The 17728-nt window shown below is 49.5% G+C and overlaps 1 protein-coding gene and 1 long non-coding RNA gene across 6 annotated transcripts; one reads left to right on the top strand and one right to left on the bottom strand.

Annotated features, from left to right (window-relative positions):
- Positions 1-3426: 3426 nt before the first annotated feature.
- Positions 3427-5679, bottom strand: MID1IP1 (MID1 interacting protein 1). Of its 4 annotated transcripts, none has more exons than XM_075033556.1 (2): positions 5281-5679; positions 3427-4653 (listed from the first exon to the last, which is right to left on the bottom strand). In XM_075033556.1, exons 1-2 carry the CDS (start codon positions 5531-5533, stop codon positions 4013-4015), a joined length of 894 nt encoding a protein of 297 aa, XP_074889657.1. In that variant the 5' UTR covers positions 5534-5679; the 3' UTR covers positions 3427-4012. The 4 variants fall into 4 exon arrangements, with proteins under 4 accessions (XP_074889657.1, XP_074889658.1, XP_074889660.1 ...); XM_075033557.1 differs by lacking the exon at positions 5281-5679 and adding an exon at positions 4947-5138; XM_075033559.1 differs by lacking the exon at positions 5281-5679 and adding an exon at positions 4961-5138.
- LOC142033568 (uncharacterized) lies at positions 5604-16116 on the top strand. Of its 2 annotated transcripts, none has more exons than XR_012651249.1 (3): positions 5604-5731; positions 11360-11750; positions 12351-16116. It is a non-coding gene; the product is annotated as an uncharacterized LOC142033568 (long non-coding RNA). The 2 variants fall into 2 exon arrangements; XR_012651248.1 differs by lacking the exon at positions 5604-5731 and having other exon boundaries at positions 6164-11750; positions 12351-14193; positions 15169-16116.
- Positions 16117-17728: the final 1612 nt, after the last annotated feature.

Below are 17728 nucleotides of genomic sequence, written 5' to 3'. Positions count from 1 at the left end.
GTGATAAACTGTGTACTAAACCCATAGGCACAAAGAGGAGAAGCTTGCTTCCCCTTTCTTTTTTCCTTTTATTTTTCCTGGTAGAACAGGATGCAGAGCTTAACTCCATAATGATGAGAACCTAATATAACCTTCCATCTGGCCACTAACGGTGGTGCATCTTTCAGCAAAGCTGAGCTACTGATGACTCATGTGTTTCGGTGCAAGAGCCTGTGCAGGGGAAAAAAACAAACCACAAAATGCAGGTATCTTGATCTATTTAAAACCTTCTGAAAGAAAAAGCTTTCAGAGGGAAAGTAGGAAGATGAGAGCCTAGCCTGACTCAGCTTCACCCGCACCCCCCCAAGCACAAGGGACTGCAGCAGGTGGGTCTAGTCCAAGTGGGTGCCAAGATACTGATTTCAGACTTTTCATCTGCTCCTGGGCAGAAAGGGGTATGGCAGCTGACTTCTGGAGGGGAATGGAGAAAACTTTACGGTGCCAGAGGCAGGCATGATTCCTGAAATGCGCATGTCGTCCAGCACAGACCTGCCATCCATCCGGGGCAGCAGCCAGCGGCCAAAGCAGCCTTCGAAAGGATGTTCTTCCCATGGGACTCACGCCCAGCCCCAGAACCCTTATTTGTATACACATATAGATACATATCTTGAGACAAAAGCTTGGCTTCCCCCCCCCCCCCCCCGTTGCCCTCCTGTTCTTTTGTATACACAAAAATAAGAGTTGACTCATAAACTATAATGACACATACTGGGCACTTCTACATATTAACTGATGCATCCCATGAGCAATGTCCTTGAGGCTCCTTGGCTGTAACACACCTTCTGCTGTGATCAATTTGTAACTGCAAACTGTTCTCGGTCTCATTATTTATTACTCTTCTAATGTCTGCCTTCCTGTATATTGAGTCTACTTCATTTAAGCGAGCTAAAAATGACAACTGCTTCTCATGGTGCACGTGTACGTTCCCTGGTCTGTGCACGGTTACGGGAGTTTGGCAAGTTGTCTTTATGTTCACTTGTGGCTTGGAGATAAAGCCACTTGTCAAAATATTTGACATCACAAAGATACTTTTACGTTAGGCTGATGTCATTTGTCATTATCACTTACAAGTATCAGAATCACTTTACTGGAGCAGACTAAAGCTTTGCTGAACTTGGTGTCCAATCAGGAGCACTTAAAACGATCCAGTCCTTCAAAAGAAAACGTAACTCCTAATAATAAACCTAACTGCATTATATAGCTCCACTAATGGAAATTTTTCCCAAATCAGCATCTAAGGTACAAAATCTGAGCGTTAAGACTCTGCAATCTTATCTTTGCTTACTGCAATGTCAGGAGCTAGCATTTACATAATTGCCTGACCACCCCACCTTTTAGGCTAAGTTGTTTTCCACAGCAGCCAACAGCAAAGTCCCGTCCCTTGTCCTTTGCATGAGAAATACTGGTTTTTATCTGTTGGTTCCCCCCCCCCCCCCCCCGCATCACGAGATCGCTTTCTTGATCCGAAGAGCCTCGATCTTTTCCCATGACCTTGAAAAAAAGGGGAATTTTAAAGCAGCTGCCAGGTGGGAGGTGGCAGCGTCTCTTCTGCCGGTGTGAGTCTCGGCAGTTTTTGCCGCGGCTGAATTGGGATTACCCGGGCTGCTGCCAGCCGTGCGGCCGGGCCCTGCATGGGAGCCACGAGCAGTTCAGCAACCGCGGGTTCGTCACTGACGCAAGGCAAACCCTTGAGTCACAGTATCATCCTGTCTCCTCTGTTACCCAAACCTTTACTTGTAAGGAAATGCCACCCTTGCTGCCAAACAGCGCTAGTTTTGAGCTGCCCTTTCACTGAAACTTTTCTCTTGTCTTTTTTTAGGATGCAAAGGGAAGGGATGCAATATTCACGGTGACGCTGCACTAATGTAATGCTATTTTTCTTGGTGTTACTCATAGCCTAAATCAGCACCACGCTGTCTCTCGTGCAACTTTTGAACAGTATCGTCTAAATCCGTACCAGGAGAAGTTACCGGGAGTTCAAAAGGAACGCTGCTGAAACTGCGCGAGCTGCTTTTGTCTGAGGTTTTACCAGCGCTCCCGAGCAGAGGTTGTAATGTGGTTTTCAGCCGGCTGAGCGCAAGGCAGAAGGGAGCCACACAGCAGAACAGGTTCTCCCTCTCACCCCCACTTTCAGGAGAGCAAAACTTTACCGTCCAGCGTAAGGCACTGCATCTTTTGCATTACATTAGCCAGACTACGGCAAGACTGGCGAGCTGACATGTTAGGAAACCAGGGTAATCCCTCTCCTTGTTCATGACTTTTTTTCCTGGCAGCTTCCCAAGGGGGGAGGGGAAGAGGAGTTAAAAACGTTACGAAAAGAACAAGCATCGCCAAGCTAAAAATCATTCGGCCTTATGAAGTTCTTCTTTACCCTAGAAGGGAAAACCTTCTAAAATATTTATTTTTAAACATACACGCAGACCAATTGTTTTAACTATACAAACATCTGCCAACTAGTACCACGTCTGGAGTGCTCATGCTTTACTACAATGTTCTAACAGTTGGGCTGAAAAACAAATTGCTGGGGAGTATGTGAATTTAAGCAAAAATATCCTTAAAGCTGAGAGAAAAATTCTTCTATTCTTAAAAGTAAAAAGAACACCAAAGAAGCCCTAAATCTGATGGCAATAATACAAAGTGAAATTTCAGTATAAGGAGATGTCTACAAACTTGGCATTTCAGTGCCTGAGAAGAAAACTTCGTACCTTATGGAAGGATGTACGTATTTATTAAATGGTTATCCTCTGTGATACGCACGCAGTGTATTGTCATCGGTAAGTACACTTTTAATATTAGAACACTATATAGACACCCAATTCTGAGGCACATTAATTCAGCAAATGAAAAAAAAAAAATGCAGAAAAGAAATCCGTACTATTTGGGTAACATAAAACCAATTAATTCCTAGTATCCAAGGAAAATTACAGAGGAAAGAAAGTAATGCAAGAGATGGGGGAGGCAAGTATCCCAGTCCTATTCGGAGGGAGAGAAAAGAGCTCCCCACAGTACATGAAGATACTTCCCGAAAAAAGCAAGAGTCATTCCAAGGCTTTGCTCCAACCTCCATGAATTGGTGCCTGCAAAGTAACCATGACTCGGTCTTCTCGGATTTTGTTAACGGGGCACTGACCTTCACGCCAGCATTCACGCAGAGCAACTGGACTGTCCGGTTGGCAACAGCTTACCAAAACTCAGGCCATGTACGGTGCAGTTAATACGGTCATTCATCCATTTTAGATACGCCGACTTAGCATCACTACGCAATTGCTCCCTTTGGGGGCGTGGGGGGAAAAAGCCACAAACCCCCTCTCTCTTGCACATGCAAAGATTTCTGTGTCTAGTAAGGCAGCTCTGGAAATAACTTAGAAGAACAACAGAAGAATTCCAGATGTTAAAAATATCATTTAATTAAAGAAACATAAATCATACCAAAAAGTTTAAGTCACTTTTAGTTAATACATTCGCATTTATTTTAGAATATACTCTACATCTGAGTAAAAAAAGTTTTAAATAAACTCCAGTACATGTACAACCGTGGGACCTGCCATCCGTCCCGCGACAGAGGGATGCTCACGAGCCCGCTGGGTTCCCTCCTGGGTAAGAGAAGCGATTTTATGCCAGTTTTGTTATGCTCATCGGCTCGCCTTGAGCCTCCTATCCGCCAGCTACGCCACCACCTCGTACACACGCACGGGCTCGGCCCCGAGCAACCGCTAACAAAAAAATAAAAAGGAGGGGGGAAAAAATAATAATTAATGAACTAGTACTGATTAATTTACACCTCTCTCTCGCTTGTGCGTTGGTAGAAAAACCGGCCGCGGTCCTGGGAGCGCTCGGGGAAGCCTCAGCCCCGGGGGCGCAGCCCTCCTCCTCCTCCTCCTCCTCCTCCTCCGCGGTGGCAGCATCGCCGGGCGGGGGGACCCGCCGCTCCGTTCCCGTTCCCACCGGTCCCCGTCCCCCCCCGCCCCGGCGCTCACTGCCCCCAGCTGCCGAAGCCGATCTCCTGCTTGTATCTGTTGGTGAGGACGTTGGCCTTGCGGGTGAGCTTGGAGAGGACCGAGTGGAGTCCGCTGAGGTGGTAGTGGAACTGCTGCTCCAGGTCCTCCTCCCCCTCGCCCTCCTCGGCGGGCCCACCGCCCAGCTTGTCCTTCTTGCGGGTCGCCTCCTCGCCCGCCGGCGGCTGGACCACCCCCCACTCGATATCGTTGCGGATGGACTTGAGCAGCACGTAATGGCTGTACATGTCCCTACGGGAAAAATAGGCGCCGGGGTCGCCGGCGGGGAGGGGGGGTTCCCGCTGGGGACAGACGGCTCCGGCGGCGTCCAGCTCCTCCAGCAGCAGCGGCACGTCCCGCAGCAGGCTGGGCACCATCACCGTCTGGTCCATGTTGTTGACGGCGCCGATGAAGCGGTTCATGGCGTTGAAGAGGGAGTACTTCTGGCTGGACGAGTCGCAGATCTGCATCGTGCCGCCGGCTGGGAGACCTCGGCGGGGTTGGGCAAGTTGGGGAGGGGGCTCGGACCGCGGGGCTCCTCCGCCGGCCACCACCTCCTCCTCCTCGCCAGCGGCACCGGCCGCCCTCCGGGGCTCGGCGGCTGCTCCCGGGCTGAGTCCTGCGGGCAAGCGCCGCCGTTAGGGGCTGCTCTCCCCCCCCCCACACACCCCGCCGACCCGTCCCGACGCCTTTATCCTCGGCCCAACCTCCGTTTTTGAGGCGTCCCCCCGCCCCGATCCCCTCCCTTAAAAGACAACCCCCCCCCCCCCCAAAAAAAACCCCAAACCCCAACCCCACCACTCCTCCCGCCAGCCACGCGCGGCGTACGGCTGGGGGGGGGAGGGCGGGACGCCACGCCGGTCAATTAAAATTCAGTCCCGTTCCCCCCCCCCACGCCGCCTTCTCCCTCACCCGAGCCGGCGTGCCCGGTCCGAGGCACCGCGGGGCAGGCACCCACCGTGGTCCGCAGCCGCTCTCACCGTCCACCCGTCACCCGTGGCTGCGCTCCCATCCCCGGCGCCGTATTTATAGCGCCTATCTTAAAACAAGGTGTTCCCCCAGTGCCACCCCCCCCCGCGCCCGCACGGCAGATAAAGGCGGCGGGAGGCGGCCACCCCCCCGCCACGGCTCCGCCTCTCGCCCCGCACCGGGGGAGGGCACCGCGACCGGCCGGGCCGGTGGAGCAACCCGGCGGCTGCAAATTACCCCCCCCCCCCCCAGCCCCCAAGCGCAGGCAACGTCCTACCCGGGCACGGCGCGGTGACCGAGAAGAGCTTCCCCACCGCCCCCCCCCCCCTCTTCGGCGACAGGGCAAGCGGCCCGCAGCCGCTCGGTGCCCGCCGCCCCCCCCTCGACCCCCCCCCCCGCCTCCGCCACCGACCGGGCGGGGCAGCGGGAGGCGCGGCTCGGGCGGGGGGGTGGCCGTGAGTTGATTGACAGAGCAGGCGGCGGGGACACGCGGGCCTCGCGTGCTGCCCGCGTTCCCCGAGGCCGCCCATTGGCTGGCGGGCGCGCGGCGAGCGTGACGGCCCCCCCTCGCCCCCCTCCGCCGCGCCGCGTGCCCCGACGGCAAATTAGAGCGGGACGGCGGGGAGGGCGCCGCGGCCGGCGGAGCCCCGCCGGCACGGGGCCAGGCTCGCGCCGCCGCCTTCCAGCAAGCCCGCCGAGGAGCCGCGGCTCGCCGTGCCAGCCCTGAGGTGCGCGGAGCGGGGAAGGGGAGGGGGAGCGGGCGCGCCTTTGTCCGTCGGCCAGGCCTGCGGAGGGGCGCCCGGCAGCAGCCGCGGGCCGGCCGGCATCACCCCACAGCCTCACCTCCGGGCCCAACCAATCGGCGGGCAGCCCAGCGGCCCGGCTCCGCCGCCCCCTGCCAATCGGCGAGCCTCGGCAGCAGCCAATCGAAAACAACAATTCCCCCCCCGCCACGCCCCCCCATCAGCCGGCTGGCGCGGGGCTGGTCACAGGCCAGTTGGCTGGAAGAGCTGCCGTGGGTCACGTGGGGCAGAACGGCTTGGGGACGGGACGGGGGGGGGGGGTGTGTTGAGCGCGTTGCCGCGGCAACGGATCAACCAATAGCCCGAGGCGGGGGCGGGCCGCCGCCTGCGGCGCCTGCGCGGTGGCGGGGTAAGCTCGCGGCCGCGGCCCGGAAGAGGACGGGGCGGTTTCGCTGAGGTGTCCGGGGCTCGGCCTCGCCCGCGGCTGGTGGGGACGGGAGAAGCGCGACGAACGGGGCCGGCCTCTGCCGTGCCGGCTGCCTCCGTGCTCCCGCAGGCTCTCTGGTCCATGGGGCTGCTTCGGGTTTCTGCCCAGGCCGCGGCCCGGAGGGAAGGAGGCCCGGTGCCCTGGGCACCGGGTGGCAACCGGACTGCCTGAGGGAGGAGAGCTCGGCCAGCAACACCGGCAAACCCTTGGGGTTAAGCGGAGATACGGGCTGCTGTCAAAATCATGATCTGTTCGCAGATAATTCATTGCGAAAGCAAGCACACGCAAACAAAAATGATCGCACCAGGCCGGAAAAGTGGCCGCAACATTTATTTGCGTCTTTATGTAGACATAGTGCGTCGTTAATGCACCGGTAACAGTTTCGCGGCCTTTAATTGAAATGCTGTGTGTGCTGAACATTCAATACATTGGAAAAAGCGATAGATCTTTAGGAACAAGAGGAATTGGTTTATTGTCCAACTTCCCTGTCCAAATTAACAAAAATATTAAAACACCTGAACAAATTTGAAACTGAAGGCTTTACCTGTGGTTAGAACATACTGGCTGGGGAGGAGAAAAAGGTGACAGAAACAACCCAGCTTGAAGCTGCAAATGGGGGAAGTATGCGGTCGTAGCAAAAGCCCCAGACGAGGAAGAGCCGTGCCTTCAGTGTGATGATACTATACAAATTACGACCTGAGCATAAAGTAAATTTTGCTCCTACCTGCCCTCTTTGTTCCGCAAAATGCAGAGCCACACGGTCTGCTTCCAGCTTCGGCTGTAAACGTTGCTTCATTTTTAGCATAGTGCTAATACAGTGCTGTAGCCTGTGCAGGCATGTGTCTAACCCATTAGGCTGAGATAGATCATACTCAAGTCAAAATTCACAGCATAAGGCAATAGGCTTTTTTTTTTAAACTTCCTTATGTTCTGATCGATTTTGATATGCAGTGTAAATGTCTCTGGTACGTATAATGTATATCATTAACACAAGCCTGAGTAGGTTTGATTGCTCTTTGGTTAGAGTGAAGTAAAGGAGCACGTATTTCTAACTCCAGTGGTATGTAATTGCGATGGCTGTGCACACGAGAAAAAGAAATGGCACTTTTCTTTTTCCCCTCCTGTTAAGAAAAGATGATCCCATATGTGGCACAAACTTTAACGTGCAAGTGGCATTTCTTTAAAGTATTTCCTCTTCAGAACGATCTGATTATTGTGGCCACACAGCGCCTGGAAGGGGAATCAGCTGGAAACGCCTTGTCTCGTGTCCTGAGCAATGAAGAAGCTTGCATGTTTGCTATCTGGCAGTCCAAGAAGGTGTAAACACTTTCCTTCACCCAGCACAGGGTCTTGGATAAGGAAACCAAAATGACAATGTGCAACAGTAGTCTTTACCCAGCACCGCAAGTGCAAGCCCAGCAGTGTGGGGGTAAAAATACCTTTCCGCTTGAAAAGATTTGGTACCGCTATGCAGGACAGGAGGAGTCACATATAAATTACTGTATTAGCTGAAAACTTTTAATTTTCCCTGAAGTGAATGAGAGCTGGTGGTGTTCAGCCCTTTCTGGATGGGGGCCTTCTTTCTGTGGCCAAATCCTGAAGAAGAACGCGGATGAACTATCGCTGTTGCTATTTAGCTATTACTGTTACTGAGCTATTACTATTATTAACTAGTTAACTCAGCTGTACTTCGGTATTTAGCCACAGTAGCACTAAGGTTAGTGCTACAGAGGCTAGCTGTAGTAACAGTGCTGCTAGTGGCCTGTCTCCTCCAGCGACATGAGCAGCTGCGCAGTATTTTTCAAGAAAAGACAGATGATTCTGTCAACTTGCGTGGGTTTTCGTACCATTTGCAAGGCCAGTTTTAATTCTCTCTTCAGTGACAACAGGATAACAAACCGTCTTTGTTAACAGTTTTCCCAGGATGCATGCTGGCACGAAATAGGTGCCACTGGCACATTGCAGACCAGCGATGGCTACACTTTGGCGGTTAGGAAGTTGTTCTGCTGCACAGTGTTTCCAAAATAAGATGAGATCTTGTGTAGGCGAAAAGTGATAAATATGTGCAAATATTTAATGTTGCATTCTGCAGCCTGGGAACACCATTTGGGCCGGCCTTGTAAGAGCAACATCTCTTGGGAATTTCACTTCCTCTCGTAATCTGTTGTCGATGTGACATGGCAGATTAGAGTTCAGCCTCGGAAACTGCGAGTCGTTTCCTTCTATTCCTATTTGACATACATTTTTGCTCAAACTTGTGAACTGCTTCCATCATTTTGGGTAGCAGTACAGATGCACACATTTAGCACTTCTCTCTTCTCCTTTTTCTTTCTGAAACGGAGTCCAGTTGTACCAAACTGAACCGAGGAAGCCCGTCATTTCTCATCCAGAAGGAATGTATGTAAATTTATCGTCTTAATTGATGCCTCTCCATGAGTTTCGTATAATCAGCCCTTGTAGCTTAACGTGCTAATGATCAGGGTAAGTAGAAATCTAATATGTTAAAGGAATGCAGACCAATTTGTCTGAGTCCTGCTGACATCTGCGGTATAACTTTTGCAAAGATTTACTCATCTCTCTTCTGTCTTTCACTTAGCCGCCTTTTACTCCTGTTTCTGTTGGTCCTCTGTGAGCAGAGTGATTCTCCAAAGCGGACAGAAACCTCTGGGAAGGCATGCAGAGGGGTCAGGAAGAGGACATTTGGAGAAGGGAGCGGCAATCCTAAATCCCCTTTCCCTCTGGCACACATGCAAATCTGGGCGAGACTGCACATTGCCAGAAGCGGCGGCACAACAAGGGCTCCGCGGCGTCGCGTCTCGGTGCAGAGGAGCAGTGTTTTGTGTGCATGGAGAAAAGCAGGAGCTCTGCTGGGAGCAGTGCTGGGGGGGGGGGCGGTCAGCCATCTCAGGCAACTCCCGTGAAGCCCCTCCAAGTTGCCTGGCTCTGCAGGTTGCAGCTGGGTCTCTCCAGGCCCACCAAGTCCTCGCTTCCTCAGAAGCATTCCTGGAGATCATTGCAAAATGAGCTTTGATCTGTTCACCAGTCACTGTGTATTTGCAGGGCCTGGGATCCCTCCCAAGCGGTGCTCAGCTAGCACCAGGAGGTCAAAATGGGCTGAACCACGCTGCGTAAAGGAGCCGGTGGGATAAATGCTGCCACGGCGTTGTTCACATGGCGAGTGGGTAGCATCCCTCTCCCCTACCTTTTGCCAGCCTCATCTGTTTCCCCTGGAAGCTGGTTGGAGCAGGCACTGTGGTGTGCAGTGCCCAGGACAGCAGCGGCCCTTTCCAAATGGCTCCTTAGTGCTGCCATAATAAGCCTGATAAATAAAACATGGCTTGCAGACACGGATTTACTGGAGAGGGCTAAGGGGGCTGTAGCTCCCTCATTAGTATCTCCCGGTGCAGCGTGTGTGCTCCTCATTATGTGGCACAGTGGCAGTTGTCTAGTCATCCACGATGAGGCTGCAGCCACTCCAAGGATGCGCCAGGGATCCCAGGGACCTTTTTTTTCTCCTGTGTTAATAATAGGAATTTACAAGAAAAAAAAAAAAAGACCTTGAATATGAAAAGGATGAAGGGGGAAAGACTGCAGCGCTGAGTCTGATTTCTTCTCCCTTGCGTCTCTGTAAGTCAGCAGCAAACGCAGAGAAATCCATATAGCTGTGCTAATACGGAATTGGCATGAGTAGGATCAAGACCTCCAGACTGCACAAACTCTTATTTTGGGCAGCTTTGTTTCCCTTCAGTCTAAAATGCTGCTTGTAAACTCTTGGCCGAAGTATAAACTTCATCCTCTCCCTCCCATTTTTCTTCTTCTGTTTAAGGGAAAAGAATCAGTTTGGCTGATTTCAAGTCCCTCAGAGCTGGGGACTCTGGAATCTGGGTTAATCTGAACAAGGTTTGTGGAGGTTTGATCCAGTTTTTCTTTCCGGCCATCATTTAAATCCCTCCTACCTCTCTCATACAAGCTGCAACTGCATCATCGCAGTAACCCTGTGACCGAGAGGCATGAGAGTCTCCTCTGAGACTGTAATCTCACTCTAAACAGCTCTCTGGCGGGTGCTCGTGAGTGGCGATACATCATGCAATTTTCTCCTTTAGAGGCTCGCGGTGTCATCTCCACCGTGATCCCTGCCCTGCCTGGTCAGTGCTGGTAAGCCAGAGCCCGAGGCCGGCCTGGGAGCAGGTTCCTGGCCCAGCACCGCATGGCTGGGGCACATGCGGGGTCAGGAACGGTGTTAGCAAAATCTGCCCCTTCCTCTGTGCCGCCCTGCCCACACTCTGGCAGAAAAGATACCTTTTTAGGATGGCAGGAGACTTTACTGGTGTAGCAAAATAATCTTCAATAAACTCGTGACTTTCTGTAACGGTATTTAATATGCAGATAGCTAAACGAATGCCACCATGATATATTTTTATGGACAAATATTATATATTAAGCCCTGATTTATACATTTGAGCGTAATACCTGGGGCTCTGAGGAGAGCCTTTAATCTCTGTCAGCGAGGCAGCACGCATGCTAAAACGCCGAGTAAATCTGCACGGGAGCGGTGAACCGAGCGCAGCATATATCAGAGTTCTTCCGCCTGATAAAATTAAATACACAAGACCACCTTTCTGTGACATTAATGGTTTGATACGCAGGGGCTGACATCAGGAAATACTGATCTGCGCTTCCCACTCTGACCCTAACCTGCAGCGTTCCTGCTGCTTCTGCCATCCCCATCCCGACACGCGGGATGGGTGCCACCTCAAGCTCCCGGGAGAAGTTCCTGGGTGAAGGAAGGGTCTCTGTCCGCGACTTGGCCCCTCTCCTCCCATCACCCTTGCCTTCCCTGTGACTGCCTGGGTGCAGCCGCCCTATTTCTCCTTCGTCAGCACGTGTAGTAAGGTGAGCATCGGCTCAGCATGGGGTTCTGCATTTAATAATCTCACCAGCTCAACTGTTTTTATCTCAATCTCCCTTCTGAACTGATAAATCTAAATTGCACATTTTCTAAACCGCTTAGCTTAGGGGTAAATCTTGCAGGTATCCTCAAATGACTAGCTGGTGTCTTCTGCACCTGTCTAGCACCATCTACTGTAGCTTTTTTATACTGTTTTCCTTTCCCTTCCCATTTGCAGGCTTACGATACCTGCAGGAGCTGCCTTCATGCCGAGGAGTTTGTGGAAGAACGGGAGCTCTGGTTTTCTTTGAAAGGCCCGGGGCTGGCAGGGTGGTGAAACAAATACAGTACACGTTCATCCTATAGGTTACGTTTCCTCGTTTTAAACCAGTGACCCGATTTTCAGTGCCTAGCTTGCTGTTGATAAATTTTACACTCTTCTCAGTGCTCGGAAAGAGAAGAAGATGGAGCGGAACAAAGGTGGCCCACCTTCACTGAACCTTTCCATGCTAGCTGGTGGAGCCAGAATTAGGGATGTGGCAGGACGAAGGGCTGGAGCAGAGCTTTGTGTGCGGAGGAGAGGGCCTGCCTGGGAACAAATCTTCAGTTGCTGCCCCGAGATGACAAGGGTGAGACATCAGCTTGGATTTTCTACCATCTGATGGGGAGTTATGGGGTGGGACTAGAGGCAGCAGGATTTTCCTGTGAAAGTCCTATCTCTTCTTGTTACATTCAGTATGAAAAGGGAAGCTGCTCTGAAAGAATATCCTACTTTTTCCCAGCTCGGCAGTTCAGAGCTGACATGGAGCATTATGTGTCCTTATTATAGGCACTCCTATTACAATGTGGTTTTGGCTGGAGGATGTTGTATGGTTAAAGACAACTATTACAACCGAAAATAGAACCAGGGCTTTCCGACTGCTATGACTATTATGGGTTTGTATGATTAATCTTTAGTTGCTTTACAAAAAGCACCAAAAGCTGGAAGTCAAAATCAGAGCAAAGTTGTGCTAAGGATTGCCTATGTTTTTAAAAAAAAAAAAAAAAAAATCTGTTCATAATGAGTATTTCTGTAGGTGACAGATTAACATAAAAATACTGCCAGTCTTTTCCAGGGTTGTAAAACACAAAACAAGCTACATCATACTTTTGTTGTTGTTGTTATTGAAACCCAGATTATCTGTTTGAAACTAACTTGTTTCAATAGCAAGTAATATATTTTTCCACAGTCCTTGTGAAAACTGGAAATGAAGTAGATTTGGCAGCTTAGCCTGTGAAGTTCTGTGGCAAATCTGCAAACCGAAAGACCAGAGGGTTTTGTCCTGGCTTTGTTTCTTGATGAAATTCTGAAAAGAGCTAAATTAAATCCATGCTTTAGCCATATGTGCTATTTTGTTCTACTGGAATAGCTTATAGCTGTCAGTGAATTTCTCCATACTCCCAGCATTGTGTAAGGGATGATACAAGAGCCTGAAGATTACTCTCTCCAGTAGTACCATGCATTCGCGAGCTTAAAATTATTACAACAGCATTTTTTTCATTTACATGGCTGGAGTGAATCTGCTTTTGCAGTAAATTTGTGTTTCAAAGCAGATTTCTCTGTCCATCGTTACTGGTGGTTTACAAGATTTCTCTTACTTCCCCCCCCCCCTCCCCCCATGTGGGGATGTGGGAGCAAATGAAATAAACCCATCATAAAAAATAATTTTGTCCAGGTGGAACATAAATCAGCCAAAAAAATATTATTCTACATGGCAAATAAAAAGCATATGCTGTATTATTTAAAGCACAGCCTCCATATTCACATACAAAATTAATGCTACAGTGGGAGGTAAAACTGATGGAGGCAGACAATGAAAATATTAGGAGTAAAACATGATGCCAGGAACAATTCAAGCAGAGCCACTTGCAGGGTCATGGTCATATTCCATTTCAAATGGGCATGGAAATACACTGTGGGTTATTCTTCTCCAGAGATGCACAGATAATAAGCACCTGCTCCCCATGTCTACTCTTCCCTTTTAACTGTTGATTTATTGGATGTTTCTGAAAGCTGTGGTCAGGCTCGTGAGGGATATATAACGTGGTGCCTGCAGGAAGAAATGGGAGTGGGCAGACGAGCTGCCATGCTCCCCGTCACTACCTCAGGGTGAAGGGCTGAGCGGGGTTCAGAACAAAAGCCGGCTCCTCTTCAGCTTCCAGGCGAAAAGACCCTACCGAAAGGTAAATCAGCAGTCTCCCTGTACTTGCTGTGCCTGGGTTACACCTAGGAAAGTCAGTAAAAAATCCTAAACTATGTTCCTTGCCTCAAACTGGAGTAAATGGTGGGTTCAGAGGAGGCACATAGAGTGTTCAGAAGTCTAAGGCACCAAAAGGGGTCTTCTCCATCACTAGGTACTTGACTTCCACAGCGTCAAGGAAACTACTGGAATATATGTCTATAAAACATACTGTTGCCTGTGGTTTAAGGTAATTTTCAGAACAATATTAGGAATCCAGCCTTCTTACATGTATAAGAAGGTACGTACCGCATATTACTACACCTTACTACATTGGAGACATTAACACCAGCAAATTTTTTATGCTCATCCTAGTTCTCCCAGGGTCGGGGTGGGGGGGGTTCATTCCATTCCTCCCCTAAACTGACAAACAGCCTCACTAAATGAGGGATGAACATAATCTTCAGATAATGTTGATGCTGGGTCACTATGAAGAGACTTTGAATTGATAAGATGTTTTTCTGTGTAATTTAATAAAAAAAATTGTTGCACAGAGAGCTTGCTTGGTGTAAGTTATGCTTTTTCACTGTTCTTTGACATTTTCTTCTCTGCAGCAGGACTGGAGCTTTGCAGCTCTGAGGTCTCGAGATGTTCCAGTCATGGAGGTCCGTGAGATTTAAACAACACTGCCTGCCCATTTAGAAATGAAAGAAAATGCTGTTTAATTAAAAATGTGAATCTGGAAATGCAGGGCTATTGAGAATCACTCTGAGCTGCACATTTTACATACATGGCTAAGAAAAAGGTCCACTGTAGCAACTGAAGTAATGCAGCGTTCAGTTCCCCTGTGATGGTAAGCAGGTTATTAACCTAGAACTACAAAATCATTCAAAATGACATTTGGCGATGCTGAACTTCTGACACAAATCGCCCAATGTAAGGAAACTGAGAGGGCAGCCGCACAGCCTTCCACTGAGCCCTGCCGTGTCTTTAAACAGCAGCAGGAGAGGTACACTGGGAGCCAGGATCGGAAAGCTAAAAAAACAGTGTGGGAGCAAGAAACTCTTGCATTTTAACCCTGGCTGCTGGAGTTTCAGGTGTTAAGCAGTCACAGTGAAGGCCAGGCTTTAAGTAGAGATCCCTGTGCTCATTCCTGAGCCCCTTGGACCTGACTTAAGCACCCAAAAGAGCACCAAGGTGTCTAAAACCTAAGTCCTGATGGTGCAAGCTGGGTTGCTTTGAAATAGAATCCTGAAGGTCTGATCTTGCAAGTTCACGATGGAGTTGTGAGCACGCCCCACTTACAGCTCTACTCGTGCTACGTCTCGGGCAAGGGAAGGACTGACTCCTTATTTACTCTTGACTACAAGGGAACGTAACCTTGGCCACTGCATTTGCTTCAAGGACCTGTTGGGGCCTTCTTGCAGGAGGAGGGCCCGCAGGACCCACCTCCTTGGTTGGACTCGGCATGGAACGAGGAGCAGCATGGCTGCATCGGTGCGGAGCTTCGCCCCTGGCGTGATGGTGTGAGCCGCTGCGCTAGCAGGGCTTGACTGCTTTTGGGATGAGAGCTCGTGTCTCTGCGTGACGCTGCACTACGCCGCGCAGGGCTGCCACCTTGCCTGGGACTAGATCAGGGACCTCTGCACCATGTTCCATCCCATGCTGTCAATGTGTCCTCTCTCCATTTGATACACCTCTTGCTTTTTCAAAATGAAGTTACGAAGAGTTTCAGGGAGTACACCTGACCGCGAGGCCTCCTGGTAGATTTTATAGCCCAACAGTTGTATTTCTTTTTGCATAAAGCTCTATCTTCTCTCCTTTTCAGTGCCTTGTGCCATCTATCCTTGACCATCGTGAACCAAAGACCAGGTTTTTCACTTCTGCATGTACCAGACCTTAACCAAGGTGTAGTCTGAACGACACAGAATTACGTGCACAGTGAGGCAGAAAAAGATCATCCCTTCCCACAGGCTTCCTGACCTGGGTTTGGATTCATCACCACTCACATTGTAAATCCCCCAGAGATGAATCTGCCCCATGTAACATGACTGGAGGGCAACGCTGGTCTTCTCTGCCACCAGTGCTCGCAGCAGGTTGCCACAGACCTGGTACCCAAAGCTCCTCAGTGGATTTCCAGGTGGGCTGCTGGCCAGATGGGTGCACAGGCAGAAAGGAAAATCAGGCAGACCTTATGGCTTGCCTGGCAGGTTGGTTCCTGGTCATCAGAGGATTTTTAACTCCATGTGAATCTTTTTCTTTGACAGACCAGTTTCAAGGAAAATGTGTTTCCCAGCCTGACCTGCACACATGCATCATATCTGCTTTAGCATGTAACTGGAAAGGAGATTTGGGGCACAGGTCTGGCAGAAAGCACTGCCAAAACTATAAAGTAAACATACCTCCCAAAATGGGAGGAGGTAAATTTACTCTCTGATATCTTTCAGCTCTAGTCATCTCAACTGGTCCAGTAATCTCAACTGGTCCAGTAATCTCAATTGTTATAAATAACACTGCAAATGTTCACCAGCAGGAGCGTTTTCTTTTGGCTGACGGCATCCCTTTAAGTGCTAAGACACTGTTGTGCTGAGTTTTTGCTGTAGCCAAACAGGACTAGATTGAAATCAATAGCCCCATTTCACCTGTCACTTACTTAAGCTTGATTTGAACACATGTTTGTAAAGCTGAAAGGCTTTTCTAGTCCATGGTTATTGTGCCTCCCATGTCCAACCCACCTGTGAGAATTTCACATTCCTACATATTAAAAAGAAATATGATGGACAATGAAGGTAAATGTTTGTTTTGTTTTAGTATATTTAATTTAACAGTTTTTTTGTTATTAAGGCTGGGCTAAAATGGGACTGCTTGGAAAGCAGACATATCTGCTCAGAGCAGAGACTTTCATAACTCATTCAGAGTTATTGGTCTTACCCACAATATTAGTGATAAAAATTGATTATCCATTCCCACTTGCTTCACAATCCATAGCTTTTTTTTTCATTCATATTATAAGCTGGTTTATACAGAGTGAGACAGTGTTATTTAAATAGCCAAGGATGAGCGTAATACATCTTAATTGCTAAAAGCCCACTCCAGCAGAAAGCAGGATTTTTTCGTGTTAGCCCCATCCTGTCCAGAAGGTACAAATAATCTGGACTTGGCAACTGTCACAGCTTCTTTCAACTCTGAAGAGAAAATACGCTTCAGTCAGTGTATGTGCACTGCCCACTCAGGCTTCCTGCTGCCTTTTTATCCCCAAGTGCAGTTTGGGACTCAATAGGGCCCCATCGTTCGATGAACAGTTATGCTGAGCTTCCTAGGGGAAGGTCATTTTGGCACTGTCACCAGCATCTCATCAAAGGCAGGGGAGGGGGGGAAGGACTGAATATTGCAAGGACAGAGAGAAAAACAAACGGGAGGGACACAGCTCAAAACTTTTGCAAAACTTTCCAAGTGAAAGCTCTGTTTTGGAAGTCATGCTTCAGCAGTATGGGCTCAACTGCTGCCAAGGAAGGGGACCATGCATAAGACATCTCCAAGGGGATCACATCACGATCATTAGCATCCAGAGCCTTATACACTCTCTTGCAGCTGTAGAGGAGAGGAGTAACGTTCCTGCCACCAGTTCTCTACGTTCCCAAGCATTAAAAGGACAGAGCAGTTTGGATGTTGCCTTCAGATGAAGCTGTAAAAGTTGCAGTCTCCAACTTAAATTGATTCCTTGAGTCCAACAGTTAGATATGGTGTGGGACCAGAGGTTATCCTTAAGATGGGGTAAGCTATAGCATTGTAGTTGTGAGGAGGAGTTTATTGACATGACTGTAACCTTAACTCCCTTGCAAAAAATAGACAGGTAACTTACTGGCCTGCCCAGAGATCAGTGTTTTTGACTGAGACCTTAAAGATTTTGGTTATTTGATCCAAAACTGCATCCTGGAGATTCCACCTTTCCCTCTGTAACTCCTTGTAGCATAAACAGGTATTATCTGTACACAAAGAAGAGGGAGAACAGACTCCTAATAAAAATACCTCGCAGCTGAACTGCATGGGTGGTAGCTTCCCTCACACAGTAAAACAGCCAATGCATAGACTGACGTAAGATTGAAAAGGGAGGTGTTTCCCCGTGGGACTATTAAATGTAAATCTCTTTTTGTTCAGTAAGGAGATGAGACAAGTTTTTCCACCCAGTTGCTGGGTAATCTCTTCTGGGGTGAGGACTGCTTGTCTTGCACAGGATCTAGAGCTCCTGAGGGCAACTGCAGAGCAAACAACTAATGCCAGCAACAGCAATAAGAAAAATAGCCACCTCTACATCCACACCGGCCTTCACGGTCTCCTCGCCTCCGATATTTCAGAGCTGCATCCGATCTTTAAGGCGCGATCTCTGC

This window comes from Buteo buteo, chromosome 8 (genome assembly GCF_964188355.1).
Source record: "Buteo buteo chromosome 8, bButBut1.hap1.1, whole genome shotgun sequence".
In the NCBI taxonomy this organism is placed as follows: Eukaryota; Metazoa; Chordata; class Aves; order Accipitriformes; family Accipitridae; genus Buteo; species Buteo buteo.
The sequence above is the reverse complement of the archived record's forward strand: the minus strand, read 5'-3'. Positions and strand labels throughout refer to the sequence as shown.

Excerpts from the sequence above, each read along its gene's own strand:
- MID1IP1 (XM_075033556.1), bottom strand. The coding sequence starts at position 5,533 with ATGGGCGGCCTCGGGGAACGCGGGCAGCACGCGAGGCCCGCGTGTCCC. Across the intron at positions 4,654-5,280 it reads GGTCACCGCGCCGTGCCCGG|GACTCAGCCCGGGAGCAGCC; the intron begins GTAGGACGTTGC and ends GCTTGCCCGCAG.